This window comes from Wasmannia auropunctata, unplaced genomic scaffold, assembly GCF_000956235.1.
Source record: "Wasmannia auropunctata unplaced genomic scaffold, wasmannia.A_1.0 LD335828.1, whole genome shotgun sequence".
Lineage (NCBI taxonomy): Eukaryota > Metazoa > Arthropoda > Insecta > Hymenoptera > Formicidae > Wasmannia > Wasmannia auropunctata.
In genome coordinates this window covers 3,523,981-3,547,255 of record NW_012027062.1, presented here as the reverse complement: position 1 = coordinate 3,547,255, position 23,275 = coordinate 3,523,981, and the positions used below count along the sequence as shown (strand labels likewise).

At 39.7% G+C, this 23,275-nt stretch overlaps 2 protein-coding genes across 5 annotated transcripts in view; one reads left to right on the top strand and one right to left on the bottom strand.

The window, feature by feature from the left end:
- Positions 1 to 309: 309 nt before the first annotated feature.
- LOC105456009 (T-complex protein 1 subunit epsilon) lies at positions 310 to 3,880 on the top strand. The gene is made up of 7 exons (XM_011699776.1): positions 310 to 584; positions 1,321 to 1,745; positions 1,826 to 2,018; positions 2,096 to 2,365; positions 2,702 to 2,887; positions 3,115 to 3,433; positions 3,505 to 3,880. Exons 1-7 carry the CDS (start codon positions 477 to 479, stop codon positions 3,633 to 3,635), a joined length of 1,632 nt encoding a protein of 543 aa, XP_011698078.1. The 5' UTR covers positions 310 to 476; the 3' UTR covers positions 3,636 to 3,880.
- A 154-nt stretch (positions 3,881 to 4,034) lies between these two features.
- Positions 4,035 to 23,275, bottom strand: part of LOC105456008 (unconventional myosin-Va) — a 21,076-nt gene continuing 1,835 nt past the window's right edge. The window contains exons 2-15 of one of the 4 annotated variants that reach the window (XM_011699772.1): positions 14,118 to 14,542; positions 11,424 to 13,785; positions 10,653 to 11,210; positions 10,096 to 10,392; positions 9,759 to 9,864; positions 8,939 to 9,125; positions 8,808 to 8,837; positions 8,253 to 8,451; positions 7,995 to 8,088; positions 7,844 to 7,876; positions 7,242 to 7,403; positions 6,331 to 7,003; positions 5,806 to 6,088; positions 4,035 to 5,692 (exon numbers count right to left, since the gene is read on the bottom strand). In XM_011699772.1, the coding sequence (XP_011698074.1) occupies positions 5,573 to 5,692; positions 5,806 to 6,088; positions 6,331 to 7,003; positions 7,242 to 7,403; positions 7,844 to 7,876; positions 7,995 to 8,088; positions 8,253 to 8,451; positions 8,808 to 8,837; positions 8,939 to 9,125; positions 9,759 to 9,864; positions 10,096 to 10,392; positions 10,653 to 11,210; positions 11,424 to 13,785; positions 14,118 to 14,542 (5,529 nt within the window). In that variant the 3' untranslated portion in view covers positions 4,035 to 5,572. The remainder of the gene's footprint in view (positions 5,693 to 5,805; positions 6,089 to 6,330; positions 7,004 to 7,241; positions 7,404 to 7,843; positions 7,877 to 7,994; positions 8,089 to 8,252; positions 8,452 to 8,807; positions 8,838 to 8,938; positions 9,126 to 9,758; positions 9,865 to 10,095; positions 10,393 to 10,652; positions 11,211 to 11,423; positions 13,786 to 14,117; positions 14,543 to 23,275) is intronic. The other 3 variants (XM_011699773.1, XM_011699774.1, XM_011699775.1) reach the window with 3 other exon arrangements.

Below are 23,275 nucleotides of genomic sequence, written 5' to 3'. Positions count from 1 at the left end.
GTTTAAATACATATGTACGATTACATATGTATTCGTATTGGGTTATTAATTTTTCGATATACGCACAAAATATGCGATGATAGCCGCTCACAAAGTGAGCATAATAAGAAAACTAATCGACATCGCGGAAAAACGACAATAATAAATTTTGATACATGCGTGTAACAGAAATGGATTTTTCTCAGGGTTCTCACGACATCCTTCGTTACAAGACTGAACTACGTAACTGAGCGTTCGCGCAGCGCTACGAACAACGCATGCGCAAGATTCGTTCCTCTATTCACGACACTCGTGACGCTGCGTTCCGGTTCAACCCACGGTGAACGGTGACCCACGGGCCACGGAACGCAAGTCACAAGACTCACAAGTAGCGGTTACCACGGTCCAGACGATCACCGGAGGAACCGTCGGCGTCGGGGAGATCGATCGTTTCGTCAGAAAGTAATCCGATCCGTTTCGGATCTCGCCAGATCAAGATGACTGCTATACCTGGAACGGTGGCGTTCGACGAGTACGGCCGGCCCTTCATCATCATCCGTAACCAAGAGAAGCAGCAACGCCTAACCGGTCACAACGCGATCAAGGTGAGATGATGGCGGACTTCATCGCCGTCGCGCTTTTACCGCCTCGCTTCCGACGTTTCCCTTACGGGTGGCGTGTACGTGTCGATACGTCTCGTCGGTGCGCCGGCGAGGATTTTGTGATTTCTCCGCATCACGCTCGCGCGAGAGACGCTCGACCACGTGTGAACGGTAATGGCGGCATGGCGGCGTTTCGGGGTTTGGCAACGAGTAGAACGAAATACTCGAGCCGGACTGTGTACAAAGGCGATTTTTCTTCCTCACTTCTCGAGATTTTGTCCTGTGATTGAAGTATCCTTGGACGGGATCCAATTTAATACATGTCTAATATATCTCCCTCCTCAAGAGACCTTGGATTCTTTGTGACCATATAAGGGCTGCATCACGTCGGGAACGAGTGCCCCTGTGTATCATTTTATCTTTATTCAATATTCAAACAAGAAGGCTAAAATGATACACGGGAGGTATCCACGTGATGTTTCCAAACGCAACTAACTAGCCAAGGCAATTCAATTCGTGGATGTTACGATAGAGCTATGAAATTACAAACCGAGTTATTTTACGATATAAATATATATATATTTTTTATATTTGTATTTCAATTTTGAATCCAAGGAGAATTATTTTAGGCAATTTTATATTTAAGTTGTGAAATAAATTTATCAAATAAATAAAAGTGACGCGTATGTAAAAAATTGGAGCTTTAAATATGGGAAATGTTTAAATTCTTTGATTACAGTCGCACATTCTGGCAGCACGCAATGTGGCCAACATTCTCCGAACGTCCTTGGGGCCTAAGGGACTGGATAAGTTGATGGTGAGCTCGGATGGAGACGTCACTGTAACCAACGACGGCGCAACAATCTTGAAGAACATGGATGTTGATCACGAAATTGCCAAGCTGATGGTCCAATTGTCAAATTCTCAAGACGACGAAATTGGCGATGGTACTACCGGAGTAGTCGTACTGGCTGGCGCACTTCTGGAGCAAGCCGAACAGCTGCTGGACAAGGGAATTCATCCGATCAGAATTGCCGACGGTTTCGAACTAGCGGCCAAATGTTCAACTGAGCATCTTAAGACAATAACGGAGGACTTCAAGGGAACCCCGGAGAATTTGGAGCCTTACATCGACATAGCTATGACCTCCTTAGGTTCAAAAATGTAATGAAGCACTTTTATTGCTTCCAAATTCTTCGTTCGCAACTCTTTTTTTGTACTCACAATTTATTTATATATTACAGCGTTAACAAGCATCATCGACAGATGGCAGAAATAGCTGTGCAAGCTGTTTTGGCGGTCATGGATCCTGTCACTCGCGACGTTAATTTTGAACTAATCAAGATCGAAGGCAAGGTTGGTGGCAGATTGGAGGACACTGTTTTAGTACGCGGTGTCATTGTCGACAAAGATTTCAGTCATCCACAAATGCCGAAGGTAAAGTTCGGAGAGTGTATTACATTGGATCTCTATCTCATGATAAATATGCTACATATTTAATGTTCATGTTACAGAGGTTAGAAGACGTCAAACTGGCCATCTTGACTTGTCCGTTTGAACCACCAAAACCCAAGACAAAGCATAAGTTGGATGTCACGTCGGTCGACGATTACAGAGCTCTGCGCGATTATGAACGCGAGAAGTTCACGGAAATGGTGAAACAAGTGAAAGATGCTGGTACAACACTGGCTATTTGTCAATGGGGTTTTGACGACGAAGCCAATCACCTTCTGCTGCAGAATAATTTGCCCGCAGTTAGATGGGTTGGCGGTCCAGAGATCGAAGTGAGTGGTATTCTCATAATTGCATTTTTTTTCTATAATTATTTTTATAGCAATTGTTACTTGCTAATGATGAGAAAAGAGCACAGAGGAGGTGCGAAAGTTCGGAGAACTGGCTTGTCTTAGTTTTGGTAGTATTAGTCTTCTCTCAAAAATTAATATTATATTAATTTTCGAGAAAAATGAAAAGCTTTCAAAATTAGATAGCTGGTGATCTGGCTCTCGTGGTGGCTCCAATGATCCAAAGATTATGAGATCTGAAGCAATAGCGATCTTTTTACCGTATTGTGCGTTTTGTTTGTAAAATATTGAAGGAATCAAATCTTTTTTTTTTTCCAGCTTATTGCCATCGCGACCGGTGGACGCATTGTACCTCGCTTCGAGGAATTGACGCCGGAAAAACTTGGTCACGCCGGCGTTGTTAGAGAGTTAACATTTGGCACAACAAAAGATCGCATGCTGGTGATCGAAGAATGCAAAAACTCGCGCGCTGTGACGATCTTTATTCGCGGCGGCAACAAAATGGTATGTAACGACAGCTATTGACGGAAAAATTTTATGCAAGGAGAATTTCAGTGGTGCTTACAATGTACATAACTGACCAGACACCTTGCGATAGTAGTGCATTGCAATTAAACTATTCAATGCTGTGTAATTGGACTTATTCTTTTGTGATGCAACACTCATTTGTGTTATTAAGATAATTTGTAGAATTTGTATAATATAAATTGTTTCCATGTTTTTTTTTATAGATAATCGAAGAAGCGAAACGGTCCATACATGATGCATTATGTACCGTACGCAACGTAGTAAAGGACAGCAGGATTCTTTACGGTGGAGGCGCGGCGGAAATATCTTGCGCGCTGGCATGTATGGCACAGGCTGATAAAATCAGCACGTTGGAACAGTACGCCTTCCGTGCCTTTGCCGAAGCTTTGGAGAGCGTTCCCATGGCACTTGCGGAGAATTCAGGCCTCTCTCCGGTAGATACCATAGCGGAAATTAAGGCGCGTCAGTTAGCCGACAAGAATCCCGCTCTTGGTATCGATTGTTTAAATCGAGGCACACCGAGTACGTATCGATCTTTATATTGTATACTGTTACATATATGTCGGGAAATTATTACGAATTGTTTGTTATAGATATGAAGAAACAGAATGTCATCGAAACGCTGACGAGCAAAACACAACAGATCTTGTTGGCTACGCAGCTCGTGAAGATGATACTGAAAATTGACGATATACGCTCACCCCACGACGGCGGCGATGCCTAAATATTAAGTTTATATTTAATTTTATTTTATAAATCTATTAAATGCTTTATTCTAATTGGTATCGTTCTGTGTGCTGCATTTATTTTTACATTTGTAATAATAATTCAAAGCTTCAATTGGTTGAATTGAAAATTGTTGTTTACGTCATCTTGATTTAATTTATACAATACTAATGTACAATATTATTTCTGACTTGTACACCAATATGTGGCATTAATTATTAAGCGATACCTGATTCACAGCCACTTGTGTTCTATTTTTCCTCTACTCTTTCAAAGTAAATATAGAATTTCTCCTAGCACGTAGAGAATACAGTTATTGCAATCGGGAACTTCTAATAACGCAATATGGCGCGCTTTTGCATAACTTTTCGTGCAAAAAAAAACAATAGAAATGAGATAAGAACTAATCAATCGCCTTTTTTCTTCTTGATTATAAATTTCTGATTTTTAAATCGTAATACCACGATTTATATTGCTCACAAGTTATCATTTATTGCAACTTGAGAAGAATATAAATCGTATTACAATTCTATCACAAAAATTTGAAGTGGAATAATACCTTTTTTTTTTTTCACTTGAAAAATTCTTATTCTATACATGAGATGACAGGACCGGGATTCAAACCCAGATTTTTCGATTGAAGAGGCGATTGCTCTACCACTAAGTTATCCAGCACCTCGACTTTATTTTCACTGTAGGAACAAATAAGTATGTCACATCGAGTCAAGGTGGAATTGTGTAAATATATTCTGTCTATAACATCTTGAGGGAAGGGATGTTTTCTTTCTTTTTTTCAGACATCATTCTGTGGAATGCGTTTGTAATGCGCGAAACCAATGACAGACCGAACGAAATAACAAACGAACATTGTTACGATCTACTCGTAGAATGGCACAAAATACAATCGCATGTACATATGTATAAATTAGAATACAATAATTATATACTCCCGTTTCTTTCGGTCGCCTTTTGTCGTATTTTCTTCTCATTCGTGCAGTGTATATCAGTCCGTTATCGGACCCAATTTTATAATAGCTCTTTCTCCGTATCTTTCGTATCACAAAATATACACTCTAGTTCCAACATGACGTTATATCTTCTCTCTCTCGTTCTCTCTCGCGCGTTTCCTTTTTACATATTAATTACAATCTTTAACAAGTTTTCAACTTTATCGTACATACGAAATTCTCACAAGGATGTATAAATGAAAAAGTTCCGCCGTATATATGTAAAGTAGATATAAATATTGTAGTCACACATAATTATATCATCATTTCTATATATTTGTTTATTAGACTGCTTTCCTAGTGGGAATTATTTTATTACGTGTATAATTCCCGAATTTAGTTAACTTAAAATTTTCAAAATTCACAAATTTTCCATTTTTATTTGGAAAAGAAATAAATACGAGACACACATTTCCTTGTATTTCAAGGAAGAAACGATTTATACATCAGAGATGTAACTCTGAGAATTTTATTTATTTTTAACGCAATAGCGATCGATAAAAAAAATCTTAAGATCCTTGTAAGAGCTTCGCACCTCCCTTGTGCCTCCCTTAACATTTCGCTGTACAATACTATACAGTAACAATAATGAAAAATATCGCTCTTTCTACCTTACCGAAACCTGACTCGTCTACCTGTACAACAGAATTGATTTCGAACGCGAATACGATTCGGAATGCGACGACATATCATAAAATCTACAAATTACCCGAGTAAAAAAGAAATATATATAAAACGTGATATCGATGGGGCCGCGCTCTCTCGATTCGTCTACGTCTTAACGTAGCCGGATTACCGGTATCACTAACTTCCTGTACGAACAAATGGATTAAGCGAGTTTTGGTTATTCGCGTACAACGTTTTCAACTAAAGACACAGTATAGTACAATAGTGTGGGGATCTTGATTAGGATCGTGCCTAGCTTGCGTTACACCTTCTTGAGCATGGGCAAATGAAGCACCTCGGGTATCTCGATATCCTCGAGTCGAATGTCCGACGGATTGAATGAGAATCTTACGGGATAGGAGTACTTCAGATCCATTAACAGCTGAAAATAAAAAAAATATCCATTGTTACGTATTATGAAAAAAAAATTTTTCAAGCTCACAAACGAGTATCTTTTAAGAATTGGCGGTTTTCCCAATCGTGAGGAAAACTTACTTGTTCGTTGTTCTCGCCGCGCTCTTTCAGTTTATCTTGTACTTTTTTGATGAACGAAACAGGGACTCGACTTTCGTAATCGTCGACGGGCGTGTACAGATTCAGAATTTTCACTATTTGATTGGCCGTCAGTTTGTTGCACATCTCGCAGACGGAATTAACGTCCTCGTCCGTCTTGCGAGCCTGCAGAAGCTGCGACGCCTGTATGATAGGCTGTAGCGCTTCCGACGCGGTCTCTAGTCGTCGGTCTCTGCCCCATTGCTCCAAATGGCTCATGTTATACCTTAAATAGTAAACGAAAGATAGTGTAATTCCTACAAAATAATATTCAATATTGTTACGTGAATAATCGCAGAAAATAAATAATTGTAAAGTCAGGCCCCGATTTGGAAGATTAAGATTTGAAAAAGGAATTTAAGCTTTTTCTAATTTGCATATTTTCTATAAAGCCGCTAGTCTGTTGTTGAATTCCTCGTTATATTGTTAATAAGTAAATCGAAGAATTAACGTCATGATTTGTCTTACCTTATCTGCATGCCCTTCGTCCATCGGCAGAGCTCGCTCCTGAGCAGCAGGTTGTTCAGAGCGCTGGCGCACATGAAGTAAAACAGTTGCTTAAAGAGCTGCATTATGACTTCGGGATCCACGCCGTGGTACTGTAAAGTCTTGTGCACTGACGTCAGCTCGTCCAGAAGCTTGTCGAGTTTTTGCTGCGTGAAATCCGGTTCGCCGCCCATGGACGACGACCTGGGCCGCCCGGTCTTGTCGGTCGGAACGGATATCGCCTCGTGCTCCAGCAAGGCCGGCACGGTAAGGGCTTGGATCCTCTCCTTGAGATTCGTGATGAGATTGTTGAAGATCCAGAGGGCCACGTTGCTCAGCACGACGCGGTACTCGCTCAGGTCGAAGTTCCTCAGGCACTGCTCGTTCTGCCTGGGCGTGTTCTCGATCTGGAACGGTTTGTCGCCGGAGTATTGCTTCATGTTGTGCAGCAAACGCAGAGTGTTGCTCAGCCACAGCACCCTGGAGTCGAAGTCGTCACGTTTCTTCTGCACGCGTTTAACGGCGTTCAGGTACTCGGTCAACAGCGCCCGCACCTTCTCGTCATCGTTAATGCAATCAGTGTGTCTGATGCACATGAAGAGGATGTAGGCCGGTAAGCCCGGTAGCAGTGTGATCGCCACTCTAGGCTTTAGCTCTGAAAAAGGCGGAGGTATCGTAAATTTTTGTATTTGAAAATCGTACATACATTAGGAGTAGAAATAAATGAAAGTTAAAAGTTGAATACAAAAATCTGAATATATTTTAGTAACGTAAAATTAAATTATTTTTCTCTCGCAGAATAAATTTTATGAATTCGAAAATGTTTAAATATAAAAATTTATAAATAAAATAGAATTTATCGAAAAGCGACGAGAAGCAACATCGACACTTACCAATGACCATGTGACGTATGATCAGGTTGATATCCTCCTTCCTGAATTCGAACATTCCTTCATAATCCCTCTCCTTTTTGCGAATAATAGGCATGTTACTTCCGTCTCCGTAAGTACCGGAAACTGCGACGCTGCCGTTTGCGTATTCCACTGCGTTGGGCACTGCAAAATTAAGACTTTCGTATTCATGCATTTCTCGAAATCTTTAGAAAAATGTACTTACAACATCAAGAGATGATGAGTTATGTGTGATTAAACTATTCGAACAGTCTATGGCTGTGTTTCGGGGAGCGCACTATCAGCGCTATTATGTCTTTTTACCTTTATCGTTAATTAAGTGTAAAACAAGGTTGAAATGATGCAATAGCGTCGATAACACGCTCCCCGAACGCAGCCTACCTATATATGTAATCTTTTATATAATTCTTTATTTTTCTGAATTTTTAACTTAAATAACTATTTATCTTATGAAACAGTTTCTATTTCGTCTTTCGATTTGCAAAAAAAGCTTACTATCTTTTACATGCACAAATTCATTCTGCAGATAATTCAGATAACGAGATAAGATCATAATGACATCTGTCAAGACTATACACACTCACCAGTGCCTTTCATATCACGTTCCTCACCTTCATCTTTGATAGCATTAGGAGATAAAACAATTTGTGATATTCAATGCAATTCTAATTGCACAGCAATAGACCTCTAAATGTATTTCTCACAATATGCATATAATTATTTTATAATACTTACATCCAGCATCCTTGAGTCGTTTCGCCAGGATTCTGCACTGTTTCTTGAAGCGTCTGCATTCCTCCGCTACTTTGTCATATTTCTCTTGAAGTTCCTTTAAGACATCATAAGAAATATAAGTATATTAATTTATATTTATAAACAAGAATTTAATATAAATTTTGTTACGATAAAAAATATATTTAGATTTAAAAGCAACATAACAAAATTGAATAGGAATAATAAACTTTATTGATAAAACAAATTTGTTTTACTTACAAGATTTTCAGACGTCAGTCTGGCAACCTCATATTGCATGTAAAGTTCCGCTTGAGTTTGCGGCGATTTACTTAAATTAATCGAGAGCAGCTTTTGCTGCTTCTCGATTTCTTCTTGCAGTCTGTCTATCTCGTTTCGCCACTCGTCTCTTTGCGCTCGCCAGTTCCTTTCCTTCGCCTGCAGCTCGTCTTCCAATTGCCTTAAAAACACAGAAGCCAAGTTTCTCACTTTTCGTTAATTATTACGAGAAATCTCTTGAATTGTTCAATCGCAAATTAATTATTCAATGGAATCATGCTAAACATATGAAATCATGCTGTTATAAAATGATTATTAAAATGTAGTCTGAGAAATAATGACAAACATATTGAGGAAATTTAGCATGACTCATACAATTCACAATCAGTTAATAACATTAATTTTGTTGATGTAAAGAAAACTGATTTGAAATGTTTCAAGACGTTCATGATAAAATTATAAAATCTCTTTTTTTTTGATTGAACAGTTCAATAACATTCAAACGGGTGAATCTGCTCGTGAATCTGCTCAACTCACTCTCCTCTCGATGCCTTTGTGTTAGTTTTACTGAAAAGTGCATGCACAAACGACAAAATACGGTTGTTAGATGTTTTTGTGGCACTTTGTCAATAGTCAACTCTACAACTAAACGTATCGTTTTGCATTACCTGTTAATCTTCTTCTGCGCCTCGAAGGCAAGCACCAGCTCACCGTCCTCGTTTATAATGTCCACGTCGCGACCGTAATTGGCGGTTAAGTTTTTCATTCTAGTTGTATGATCGGCCAACACGCTGTGCAGCTGAATACACTCCTCTCTTCTCCTCTCCAGTTCTTCTTGTAGCGCCTCGAATTGTACTACAATGTCATTACGTTAGCATTATCATGTGTCTTTTGTAGTAATTACGAACATACAAATATATGCGGAAAGTATTTAAAAACATTTTTTTTCATATAATTGACGCTTTAAACATATATTGTTGAATTCTATAAAATGTGCACTAAGTATCGCGCCATACGCTCATTGCCCTAATTATTAATTCTTATTTTTTAAACATATATGTTGCTAAACTTTTGCAAAATTTATTCTTTTTATATCTTGAAGTATTTTTAGCATTTAAAGAAAAAACACAGAGAATGAATTCATATAATAAAGCGATAATTTTGCAAGCAGCGTGAAGTGCATGATGTAGTATGTAATTAAAATTGTTTGCAATTACGTATTACATTAAAATTAATATTTAATACTGAACATAGAGAATGAAGAGCAGTGTTTAGAGGACACAGGATAGAAGAAGGCAGAACAGCATAGAATAAAAAGCAGAAAGTAGAAGTTATAGATACACAGTACGTTTATCTATATCATGCTTTGATTTTTAAGAGGTTGTTTGAAGATACAAAATCAATTAATTGTATATTAAAGCCAGTATGAATATACGGTGTTTAGTGAAAGAGGCAATACATAGCTAATGAGTTGTAATATGAAATTACTCATGAGATTTTGTTGCGCGGACGATGGACTGGCCGACGACACGCTCTTCCTCAGGGAGTACAAGTCATTTTTAAGTTGCGCGTTCTCCATTTCCAGTTCTTGGAGCTGTAAGCAGACCCATCATTGTCTCGCTTAATCATTGATAATAGCGATAAGACAACGCAGCACAATGAAGTGGATTTATCGCGATAATCTCTTAATGCTTAAATGACGTCGAGTTCGCATCAGAAAAAAATTGATAGGATAAGACTCAGGATAAACTCAGGAAAAACTAATAAAAAAATGAGAATTCAACATAAAATGATATCATTTTTACAAAAAATTTCCTTTACTTACTCTGAACGAATCTTGCGTTCTGGATTCGTCGTTACTATCACGTTCCAGATCCTCGACCATTCTGATTAATCTGCCTTTCTCTTTCTCGACGTCCTTCAGCTTCTGTTGCAGCTTCAGGACGAGACCGATGTCCACGGGTGCGTGTGTGGGCACGGGCGCCTCCAAAGGCGATTTGTTTGACTGAACTTCTCCATCGGGTGGACTATCCGACCGTTGTTGATTCCAGTCGATCGTTTCTACTCGTGAGTAGGGCGTTGATGAGGATGCCGTGGATCTCACGGAGCCGTAACCGAAATCCTATAAAAAGAAATTGGGACATATTATATATAATTTCAATAAATTTATTTTAATTGCAATTATGATAATCATATTTTATTATCATAATCATATTTTTATGATATCATAGACGGATTTCGAAGATGAAATAGATGAAAGTAATTAGTATATCACTATAATTGTTTAGACTGATTTTATACTTTTAATTGCATATTGAAATTCTTTCTTTTATATAAAGGAGATTTTTTAGTTTATTCAGTAATACTGTGGTAATGACTTACGACGTTTTGATCGTCTTGCTGAATCTCTGTCGACGTGATTTGGCCACTGCCACTGGAAGCATTGCTCAAGGAGCGCGAGTGCCCAAGCACTCCTTGTAACGCCAGCTTTTGTTCCAGTATTTCCGCGTGCTGTTCCATCTCGTGATAGTCCTTGAGCAGTCTCTGATAGGCCCCGCGATCCTGATCCTGGTCCAGCCGAAGCAGATCTTTCTCCTGTTCGAGCCGATACTTCAGATTCTCCTCGGCGCCGCGCTGATTGCTCTTCAACTTCTCGTTCGCTATCGAAAGTTCCTTTCGTAATCTTTCATTCTCCTCTTGTAACTTCTTGTTCTCCTCATTCTTCAGTAGAGCAATTCTCTCCTTGTCGTGCAGTATGTCCATCTTCTCGTCTTTCTCCCGCTGTAGAATTTCCTCCATCTTTTTCAGCTCCCTTTCTTTGTCCTGCATCACTCCGTTCAGTTTCTTATTCTCAACGTCGACGGATTTCAAGCCGTCCAGCTTGCATTTTAAATCTATCATCTCGTTTTGAACGTTCTTCAAGTGCTGATTCTCCTTCGCCTGAAATGACAAGTTTGCACATTTCTTAGATGCCACGTATTATTGGAAAAACGTTAAAGTAAATATTAAAACATATAATAATAAATACATTATAATTTTTAAGGCCACATTTATATGTATATATTATATGTATATATTATGTATATATTATTTATATGTATATATTATATGTATTTATATGTATATAATATTAATAGACAATACGTCACTTACCATTTCGTTTATCTTCTGCTGCAATGTGATGATCTTCATCTCTAATCCTTTGTTGAGCGACTTGACGTGCTCCACACTCCTGGCTTCGGTCTTTAGTTGCCTGAAGATCTTCTTCGCCTGACGCTTCCTGTAGCATGACTGCACGATTATTATGTCCCTGAGTTTCTTCTTGCACGCCATCCTCACGAGATATCCACGAGCGAATCTCTGGATCACCGTTGCTGCGGCGTGATCCTTCATTTTCCTGTATTTGTCGCGAGCCATGTTGCCTCTGCCACGTGTTTGTAAACCGAGAATCGTGCGTTTTACGCGCAGGTACCATCGTCGCTGTAGCCAGCCCTTCACTTGCGTCTGAATCTTCACCGCCGCTCTCTCCCTTCTCACAGCCTCTGCCTTTTGCCGGGCGATTAAACCCCGGCCGTACCTCTGAAGACCCAGGATCGATCTGCGGATCTTCCTGTACCTGTTACGATAGATTAGACCGCGCACGGTCTTCTGAATCATTAGGCAGGCGTCACGCTGCCTCTCCGCTCGTAGCTTCTCCAGATATGCCACCTGACCGGCCCGGAAGAGTACCTTGGTCTTGCCAAACTTGAACTTGTCCTCGTCGTTGATATACCTGGCCAGGATGCGCCGGCAGGTCTCCTTCAGATCATCCCGCCGTATCTCCTTGAACCTGCAGAGGCAGCGGTACCTCTGGAAGAAGTCGCCGTACGTACGCTGGCTTGGGAAACCTGCGGCGGAGATCCTGATGGTCTCCAGAACTCCGCAAGCGCGCAGCTGCTGCACCGCTCGCACCGGACTATACTCGAAGGCCTCCTTCTCGTCGTTCGGCTTGATGCAGCGCACGTAGTGCGGCGTTGTGGCGTTCAGCGTGGCCATCAGCATGTTGAGGGAGTCACGGAACTGCGAGCCGACCGTCTTCTTGTTCTGCTTGTTGGCTGCACTCGCCGGCGCGCTCTTCTGAGCGGACACTTTGACTCTTGTGTGAGGCACTGCCAACTTAGGATCCTCGTCACTGAACAGCCTTCTCAGCAACTTGTTCTCGCAGCTTCTCAGCACGTCCACTTGCTCCTCGATCACGGTGTCGCGATTCTTTTCTAGGAAGCCCACGGTTTCGTATTGCACGAGGTCGGCGAAGTGATGGATCAAGAACGCTGTAGTGCCGAATCGCGGTTTTTCGAAGTGCTTAGACTTGATGCACTTGGTGTACAACTTCTCCGCCCAGGAGGCGTCCGAACCCTTCGGCATGCGGCACTCCTCGTCGAGGAGGTCCAGAATTCCGAGCTTGGTCTCGATCAGATCGATGCACGGCTGATTGTCGTAAAAGTCGATGAAAGTCCACTCGATATCCTCTTTTAAATATTCCTCCTGCTCAAGTTTAAAGACATGCGAGTTGAACTGCTGCTGGAGCTTCTCGTTCGCGTAGTTGATGCAAAACTGTTCAAAGGAGTTGATCTCAAACGTTTCGAAGCCGTAAATGTCCAATACACCGATGAAGCAATGTGCCTGACTGGGTGACTGCAGCGAGGTGTTGATATTTGTCACGATCCAGTTGAAGAGCTCGGCGTAGATGTGCTTGGCCAGGGCGTCCCGCGCGCCGTTCGCCTGCTCCACGGTCATAGGCTTCAGGAAGACCTCCCGTGTCGAAACGATCTTTCGATGGCACAGCCACTTGCGCATCGCGGCTATTTCGACGCCCAGCAGCTCGGAAATGACGAGCAGGTGCCGGTCCTTCGGCGAGATGTAACAGGATTCGGTGTCCACCTCGCCGTCCTTCGCGTCCTTGATCACGCAACTGCTTATGTTTACGTTACCTAGGTGTAGTATGGCCGCCAGTATACGCAACATGTCGTCCTGCTGCTTGGACGTGAAGCCAAGCATCGTCAGCGCACTTATCGTCTCGTCGAAATACGCGAGATCGTCCACGCCGTCGATCCTGGGATTGTTGCCCTGATTGAGATAATGAAACTGATCCTGATCAGTCAGGTGTAAATGGGGAAGACGCCTCGCCGCCGAGCACATCTGATAGAAGATATGGTAGTTTCGCTCCTCGTTCGCTTGAAACACCACCCGCGACTTCTCCAGCAGGTACGTCCTCATGCTCGCGCCGGTGATGTGATAGTTCTTATTGAACTGGATCTCGATAAACTTTCCGAATCTGGAGGAATTGTCGTTCCTGGTAGTCTTCGCATTCCCGATCGCCTCCATGATAGGCGAAGAGGCGAGAACCTTCTTCTCGATCTGCGTTTCCGTCGCCGATCCGCCGACGGTCGCAAAATACCGCATGGTGTACTTCGCGGAGACCGTTTTGCCGGCGCCCGATTCACCGGAGACGATAATCGACTGATCATGGTTCTCCCTAAATTAAAAGATTGAATAAAACTATTATTTCAATTAAATTAAATAGTATTGTGAAAATTTAAGTAAATTATATTAAGATTTACAATATTATATAGTATATACATAATAATGCAAAATATTTTGTATGAATGCAATTTAAATTTGTTATTAAGACTAATTTATTACTAATTGAGGTATATTTTTTTTACTTGTACAGTCATTATTTGTTAAATTTTATCCAACGGAAAGACCGCTTGATTTACTTTTTAATTAACTTACTTTTTAATCGATGTACAAATATATATATCGATGACACAATCTATAGATAAATATTGACAAGAGATTACTTACCTCTCCAACTTCGTATAGGCTTCCTCGGCCACGGCGAATATGTGGGGTTCCAGGTCGCCCATCGCCTGGCCCCTGTAGGCCCATATCGTATCATTGCCGTAAATGGGTAATTCGTTGTACGGGTTGAAGGCTACCAGGACGATGCCGCAGTAGGTGTAAATGGAATGCCGTTGAAAGCGGATCTGGAGATTGTAGAGGACAGCGGGCTCGTGAAGAAACGATAATGACGTGAGATTATTTTCTCCTATCAGTATATCGGGGTTTCGGAGTGGCGGAAGATCGTTGTCCGATCTGATCTCCAATGTCTTCGTCTGTTTCGACTCCTCCGTACGCACTTTCAACATCGGCTGATTCTGCCTGTAGTTCTCCAGGAGCACGGCGCCCTCCCACACCTTTTCCGGATGCGGCACCCATACTCGGCCGTCCTACAATTCACACATGTTGTTTTTGCGTTAATAAAGTTTCGTTGATTTTATGATATCGTTTTAATATAAAATCGGGGCGCATCCCTTCGTTTGTTAACGCCGAAGATTCATGAAGTTATTAAAAGGTCGATAAACACGCAAGGCTATTGAAGCTAAATATATTTTTGTTAAAGAACACTACACTGTTAAATTTATAGTGTCAAATTTAACTCTATTTGAGTCGTCACTGCTCCTACTTAATACATGGTTATTTTTAACTAAAATGAATTTAAATAATTTAAAACAGTTCATATTTAACCTAAATTTGGGTTAAATTTCATTGTTTTAATTAAAAATAACTATATATATATATTAAGTAGGAACAGTGGCGACTCAAACAGAGTTAAATTTGACGCTATAGATTTAACAATGTAAATGATTCTCTTAGCTTTATTTTAGATTTTAGTAAAAATTAAGGTTAAAGTTTGCGTTACGGGTATTTAAACGAGTTCAAACGTAATTTATTACATTTGTTTATATCGTACAATCGTTTGCATTTAATTGGTCGTCGAGTGACTTTTTAAGCATCACGAAGACGACCCGCTTTTTCCTTTTGGCGTGTATAAAGGTCGCCAATAAGAATATATCGATTCGGTCGACCAATGCTCCAATTCGCCGTTATTTCATGCATTCAATGTTATCATATACTATTCGCGTACGATAGAAGACATCCGAACACGGAGAAATTACTGTTCTATTCAACCTTAGTACTTAAACGTAACGTTCACCATTAATCACGCACGTGACGAAAGAGGACAACATGACATACAAGATCAATGATTCCTTTTGTGCTTTTCGAATACGAAATTGATCTACATAAAAAAAATACAGGGCATATTATTTCTAACATTAGAAAGAAAACTAAAACTTGAATCTGTTTCCCAATTACTTATTTAACTATAAAATGTGATATACAAAACCGTATGATGTTATTTATATTAATTTAATATTTTAATTGCTCACGCAGATGTTACAAAATAATGCGAAATCTATAGAATATGTTTAAAGCGGAAATCCAAGAAATTATAGGCTATCATGCAGAACATCATGTAGAATTTTAGACCACCCGTAATCATCAGAAATAGTTTTACAGTTTGACATTTTCTACATGTGCGAACATGAGTGGATAACGGTGTATCCGCCAAACCCAACGGGCTTTTGTGTTTGTTGCAAGGATCTCTACGTATTGTCAAACCGGTATACCGAGATCACCCAATTGTGTTACGAATGTACTATCCAGAAGCATGTCAAGCAACGGTAAATTGGTTTTTTTTACCGAAGTCGCGGCTTCCCTTTCGCCGTCCCACATTTCCGGATGATCCCATAAGTAACGTCGGCGATCCGTAACAATAATTGGTAAGCTTTATAGACAAAATAATTTATTAAAATTAAATATAATACTCTTTTTTCGTGAGCATTCCGAGATAAGAATTGCCTGGATTTAATCTTATAATTCTCAAAAAAATTTTGTCTACATATAACGATCTCTATAAATAGGTGCCCAAGGCTGTATAATTATGCTAATACAAACGCTTTGATATATGTAAAATGACTACAATTTACTGATAGGATTTTAGATTTGGGATTGAAACATGCTTTATACTGAAACATATTTTAGAAGTCACATAAAAGAAAATTGCAGTCTTAATTTTACAGTTTAAGAAGATTCGTGAATGTGAAACGCATAATTACAGTAATTATCCCATTTATGCTGAGATAACAATTATAAAATGTCGTGCGAAATGGCAAAACTTGTGAATTTGCAACGTCACGTTTACTTTAACGATAACGAGCTTCACCTTATTAATTACTGCATCGCGATGATTATTCGCGTCGATCGCATCTCCATAGTGCGTGCGAAAATCTTTCAGAAATGATAGATAAAAAGGCGCCGGTTTTTCTCCTTGTTAAGGTCATAAATGACTTTATTACACGAGCCAATTAATCACATTTAAAAAAACGGTGAAATACGTGACCCTGAACTTCGATCCCACAGTGTGTGGGCTGTGCACGTGTGTCATTAATTACGCAAGATACCGTTTCGCCGGCTTGAAGAAGAAATAAAAATGTGGACAGGTGACGCGCAATGGTCGCAAAGTCACTGACGCGGCATAATTAAACCTCTTATCTCTTCGTTTGCCCCTATCGACTCGTCTCTTGCTGGTATGACTCACGAAACGCACGGCTACTCGTGCGTATTTGTGCGAAATGTGCGTAAGATTACACTGTGCTACACGACGCCATTAATAAACATCGTGTCGTAATAAGTGCTTACGCCATCAGAATTGGAGTATCAATGATATTCGTGCCGTAATATTTAATAAACGACCTTAGACAAAGTCGGCTTAACACTTTTAATTAACGCGAACTGATACGATCTATTTGAGTCACACTCTCGTTCTAATGGATTAAGAATAAATCAGTGAGTAATTATCGGAATCGAAAGATAATGACATCTCTTCTATATAAATACAATTCCTTTTAAGGAATTTCTTTCAATATATTTTTTTCTTTTATTTCCTAAATTAACGAAATTTGTAGATTACGTTGGTTGTAAAATGTACAAATCATAAAAGACACACAGCCTTTGCATACAAGAATTTATATATACTTATAGGGCTTAGGGAATCAAGGTGTCATGAGATGAAATTTTATGTCGGTATGCGAAGGTTTGTACCATAGTATATTAGCTAATTACATAAGAGACTTTCGCTGAAGCGTTCGCAGAGTTCATAAAGGAAAGAAAGACGATGGAAAGGTAAACGTAAATAAAGGATAAGTCGAGGTATTCCTGGAAAGTATCCGACCCAGGGGTTACATACAAGTTACCAATACCACAGCCAATGCAACAGCATTATACTAACACAAACTTTTCGAGCCGTATGATCAGTTAGACGGAAGGTATTTTCAATTTTGTTCTTTTCATTTTATCTTAATTTTTTAAAATTAAACTTCGCGGCCTCCGAGAGTTTCCTTTCATACGTGAACCTCCTTTCATCGTTCAAGATTTTACACGGATTAATGTACGTCTTGACTAGCTCCCTCGCTTTATGGCGGCATATTCAAGAAATTGTTCCCATGCTTTCTATGTTATATGCCCGCGACATGCAACAACACAGCAGCAAGGCCAATTATCACCATGGGCTCACGGGGAAAAGGAACAAAAACTTGAATTCTCTACCGGGTTCTCATAGTCTAGGTCTTTAATTGAAGAGATGCCCAGAAGACAAAAGTGATCCGTGCCATAGAAAGTTACAGCGCATTTTGCGTAATTTCTTACCCTAATGCAAATGAGTCTCTTAATTCCACTGTCGCCTTCGGTCGCGGATTAATAATGATAATGGTATTGTGACATACGTTTGATGTGCACATGATTAAGATATGGCATTAACAATGGACAATTAAAAAAGCACGATTAAATGTGGAAATAAGAAAGTGATTTGTCTCTGTCACATGAAGAACTTTGCAAATTATGTTGAAGTTTTATTGACACTATATAAGTTTCTATTTTGAAAATGCTATTTTCCTCCCTCTTCCTCTTTTTTTCTACTTTATATATTCTTGTAAATTATATTTTCCTCGCAAAAGCGAGAAAGTTTTGTTGCAGCAGCGTACGTTTTCGTCGCAGCTGACGTGATCGATGCCGCCCCAATTTTACGAAAACTACTCGTTGGCAATGTATTTTCTTCGAAACTTGATGCAAGTCACTGTACGCATATGCGCGAAGCAGCTTTGTTGCCTCTGCACGGGCCGGGCGACGCAACCCTTCCGTTGTTCTGTATATTCGAGCTTCACTATCGACGTAAGGCTTCCGTTGCATTTTACACATGAGGCTCTTTTCTTGCTAATCGCGCGAATATTTTTCACGTGTTCCTTTCGTGTACAGATCAATATCAGGACTTAGCAAAATTAAATTAAATGTTTATTCGATTTTGTAATTAATACATATTAAAAATTTTTTTATTAATAATTTTGGCTGCTATATTTCAGATTAAGCTAAGTGTATCGCTTATTGAATATGTAACGTGATCGTTTACTTGTTACGGCATTATAACTAAGTAATGTAAATGTGGCCGTGGAAAATGAAGAAACAATATAACAGAAACGATATAACGGAAAATAAAGAAACAATATAACAAAAGAAATAAGAAAAAAACTGTGTTTAATAAAAGAAGCAGTTCCCACGCTAATATAAAATTATTCATTAAAACCATTAAAAAGTTAATTAATAATTTTATAGATTTAATATACACAATATAATATAAAATAATTGCATTTCTACTGATTAATTAATGAAATTAAAAATCGCATATATCTTGAAATAACTTAATGTATTTCTAAAATATTAGGATTTTTGAGTTGTGTATTTTATTGATTTTATTGAATAGCGATATTGTACAAAAGCAATATTTAACTGTGGTGAAACAACTAGCGAATTATTCTATTTTCTATACGTGTTTTCATTATCGCTGTAATAATAAGTAATTATATCAATTATGATCAGACAAAAAGTTTGATTGCTAGCACGTGACAACAGCATTCAATGTTTCACAGTTTCAAGTCTTCATTTTCCTGTGCAATTTTAGCCTAGGTAGAAGCAATTGGAGGGGAGTCGCAATCTTATCACTACGAGGCCATCCCGGAATGTATGATTCATGACATGGATTTCTACAGCGACAAACTTAACTGTACGGATTTGTTACGTGTTCGGTTCGTAAACATCAACATTTAAAATTTGAAATAGAATGGAGTTTACGGATATGCGAACAGAGGGACTTTTGGATATTGAAGAAACGAAGATTAAAAATATAAAGAAGAAACATCGGATTGCATAAGCTCATAAATACATATAAAAACGCGAAAACGATCAGTGAAAACTTAAATTCAGTATTTATTAACATGTTCCATTTTTTATTTTTTATATTTTAGACCCCATTATTTTCGAAAGCGCGAATTGACAATTATGCATCTTAAAATGTGTACGCGCTAATAGTGTTCTTCGTTAGGCGACCATGAAACGCACGTGGATGATTTAAAAGCAGGCTGTAAAAACTTTGAGATCTATTAACAACCGATGCAAACAACTTCAACGAATTTACCTTCTCTGCCAGTTGGTATCGGCGATGTAATAGTAAGATCGATTGCTTACGTTGGCATATGCGTTTACCTTTTTCCTATTTAATAGGCTATAAAACGCAAACGCGCGTTAATCTAATTCCCAATTACACTAGAGACATAATTTAAAGGCTTCGATATATATCAAGCTATTAAAATATGCGCTATTAATTGCGCGCGTGTGTGTGCATATATTTCTTTCTTTCCTACGCACGCGAAATTATAATACGTGATTTAATAATTAGAGCTTAAAGATACACCCACGTTGCAGTTTGCGTCATAAAAAATGTGGACAGTTTAATTTTGCCTAATCACAGCGTCAAGCGCCGTAAGAAATAGCGTCATTACATTTTACTGCGCTCAGTTTTTAACTCTGAAATAATGGCAATGCCCTTCGGCGCAAAATAAAACGTAATGTAGCGTGACACTGTTGTGAAAATATCTTCGTCGGTTAATGATCCCGAGACGTGATTAATCGGTCCCGATAAACAAGGGCAGATTTAGCAACACATCAGAATGTTTCCGCGAAAGAAAGACCGCGACCGTGAGAACGCGACTTTCCGCTTCGGGCGCGCGGGTGTTAGTTTCGCGCGCGTCCGTAAAAGCGAAATGCTTTCGCGTGTGGGATACCGCCGCGAGGATTTTACGTCTCCGCGAGGTGGAGAGAAGGGGCCATAAAGGACCGACGTTGTAACGCCTTATTTAACGCAGGAAACATTTCCTCGCGAGAGCGAGAGAAGCGCCTCATTCCGATGAGGCGCGCTCGACGTACTGCCGGCGGGAGTTTCTCTTATCGGGTGGACGCAATGAAATGCGCTAATCTCGCTGATCGATGGCGGAAACGGCGCGATGTGCGATCGATACCAGATTAGAGAGTCCGCCGTGCGCAGTGATCTTGAGACACGAAAGTCCGCGACGCGGTGCAATCAATATACGAGGAGAATGGTCTCTGTATGTAAGAGAAAGGGTTCCGGGCAACGTTCGCGCGCAATGAGAATGCAAGCGCCGCGCGCGCTGATCTCAAACAGGCAATGACACAAATACTTAATGAACCACACATATGACTCCGTCTCGATGAGAGTTTAATGGGGGGAGAGTTTGATTATTGTATTGCAATTTCTTAAATTTCGATTTATCCAGAGTCACGAACGCGCTTTCATGCTAAAAGGTGAGCTAGAATCGTTGGGAACAGCCGACCGGGTGATCAATTCGAAGAACGCGATCAGCGAGCTGTTATACGCTTGCGGCCAAGCAGATCCCTTTCTCTTGTTGCAGAAAAGCAAAACGTCTCAACACGAGACGATCTCGCGTTGCACTCTTTGCCCTTCGGTCGTCGCTAAGACCGGTAGATTCCTCACGCGACCGTGAGCAACATTTCATCCGCAGGCACAGTGGCAACGACCGTTTAAGGAAGATCCACACCGGTAATAATCTCGAGAAAATTACCGCGCACCCGCTATCGTCGTACTCAAGAGATTTCGTCAGAACTCAAGAGTTTCTACAAGATTTCTCGTTCTACAAATCTTGTTTCGAAGTGACTTTACATAAATTATCTTGCACATTCACGTCCGCGAATGAAGAAAAAAAAAATATGTTTGACCAACCTTCGCGTTTCGTTATACGACGGAATTTTTAATCTTTCTCTTTATAGCATCACGAAATATTTTTCAAATTGAGAAAAATGCGCTCTCTTTCATTCTTTCTCACGTATTTTTTCATTTTATATACGAATATTTTTTCCTATCAATGCGTGCGATACTCGACGTTTTAGTACTCTCCGAAGACCCGCAATATAGTCGTAGCTACGCGCGAATCGGCATGATCGATGAAAAAAAAAAAATGCGCCTGAGAAACGGTGTTCGCGTCGGCAGTGGTATTTCCGAGGTTTCCTCAGGTACCCCCGCGTCCGAAGAAGCGAAAACCTGTTGTAACAAAAAGCATGATACCCGACCTCGGGCAACCCCCGCCGTTCACCTGGTCACACCGATAAATCAACCACCAACGTCGGGGAGAGAAGCGTCACAGGCTTAAAGGGAATAGCATAAACCGAAGGCAATGGCGCTTTCTAATCTCGGTCTTTATTACTCAGCGGAACTTCGCTCCTGAGAGAAGCAGTTATTATGCACGTATTATTTTGTTTTGCATTTTAGTTTACACGTGAATTTATCATTCACCGTGGAAAGGTGATGTATGTTATACGTTACTTTCTTCTAAATTTTCCAGTTACGATTATCCTGGCAAAATCAGTTTTTCCTATATAATAACGCTTATATTGCGTGTCGTTATCACGACGATTTCCTTCCGGAACGACCAGGATGACGATTAACTATCGTTGAAAGGTACAATTAACTATCATTAGTTGTGACATGTTAGAGATATTCCGAGATTTCAGCCTCGGTTAATATGTATAATTCATTGTGCGAGAAATGCGGTAGTTAGTGATCTGTTAGTGACAGCTGAGTTACCAAAGGTGGTGCAATAAATCTACCGGAAAGAATCGATTGTTTCGCATAATTGCTTTAACTAATTATTAATTTACATCTTTTTATGTAGTAGTAATTTATTAACTATTTCTTAATATTAAAAAAATTAATTAATAATATTAATTTTGTATTGCAAGCCTTTTTCTTTCAACAAGAAATGCATCTTATATATTGAACACATACATCAGCAGCGTTTCATGTAATCGTAATCGTATATCGTCAACGAAACATTATCGCGGTTGAATCAAACACACCCTGCTATTTCTACGATCATGCCACCTGATTTAGACCAGAATTTAGGTCTCCAGTAATGGAGGCTCTCTCTCTCTCTCTCTCTCTCTCTCTCTCTCTCTCTCTCTCTCTCGCTGGCAGTTATTGATTTTACTTTCGGAAAGAAATCTCGAAGGCTTCGAGAAACACTCCATCTTTCCGTATTTATTAATGCACGCAAAGTGTGTACAGACAGCAAAATATTCAACAACCTTTTATTGCTCAAGTCACGCGTTCTGCAACTCGATCAGTCAGTATATGTCAATAAAAGTGTAGTTTACCGACAATCTAAACCGAGATTGTCCATCAATGCCTTTATTTTGAAAAACTGGGAAAAGGATTTCCTCGATTTATGTTGTATTGAGAAGCAATAATGTATTAATTATAGATAAATTCTTGACGACTTAAAAAATCGCGACAGAAATAAATTATTACTTGTATCAGTTTCGGAAGAAAGACATTGACCGCGTGAAATATGTATACAACATATAGAACTCTCGTTAATCTAAAGAGAGTGCTTTAGATAGAATGTCAAGTCAGTGTTGTTGATTCTTATATACGTGATACCGTACGAAGCTCAAGTTTAAATGTGTATTCAGCGCGATTTAAGAATCTGTTTACTATCGCGCGCACTGTTTCGCATCGATCAAAATTCCTCACAAACAGCCAATTCATCGAGATGATACGTCCGCAAATAAATGTTTTCAGAAAGAAACGAGAAGCGATTGTGCTTCGTATCAAAATGTTCATTGAGACGAGAAAAAAGTCCTTTGGAAGTGAGAATAATAGCGCCTGCATAATTAAATACAATGGAGACGTCTGTTAC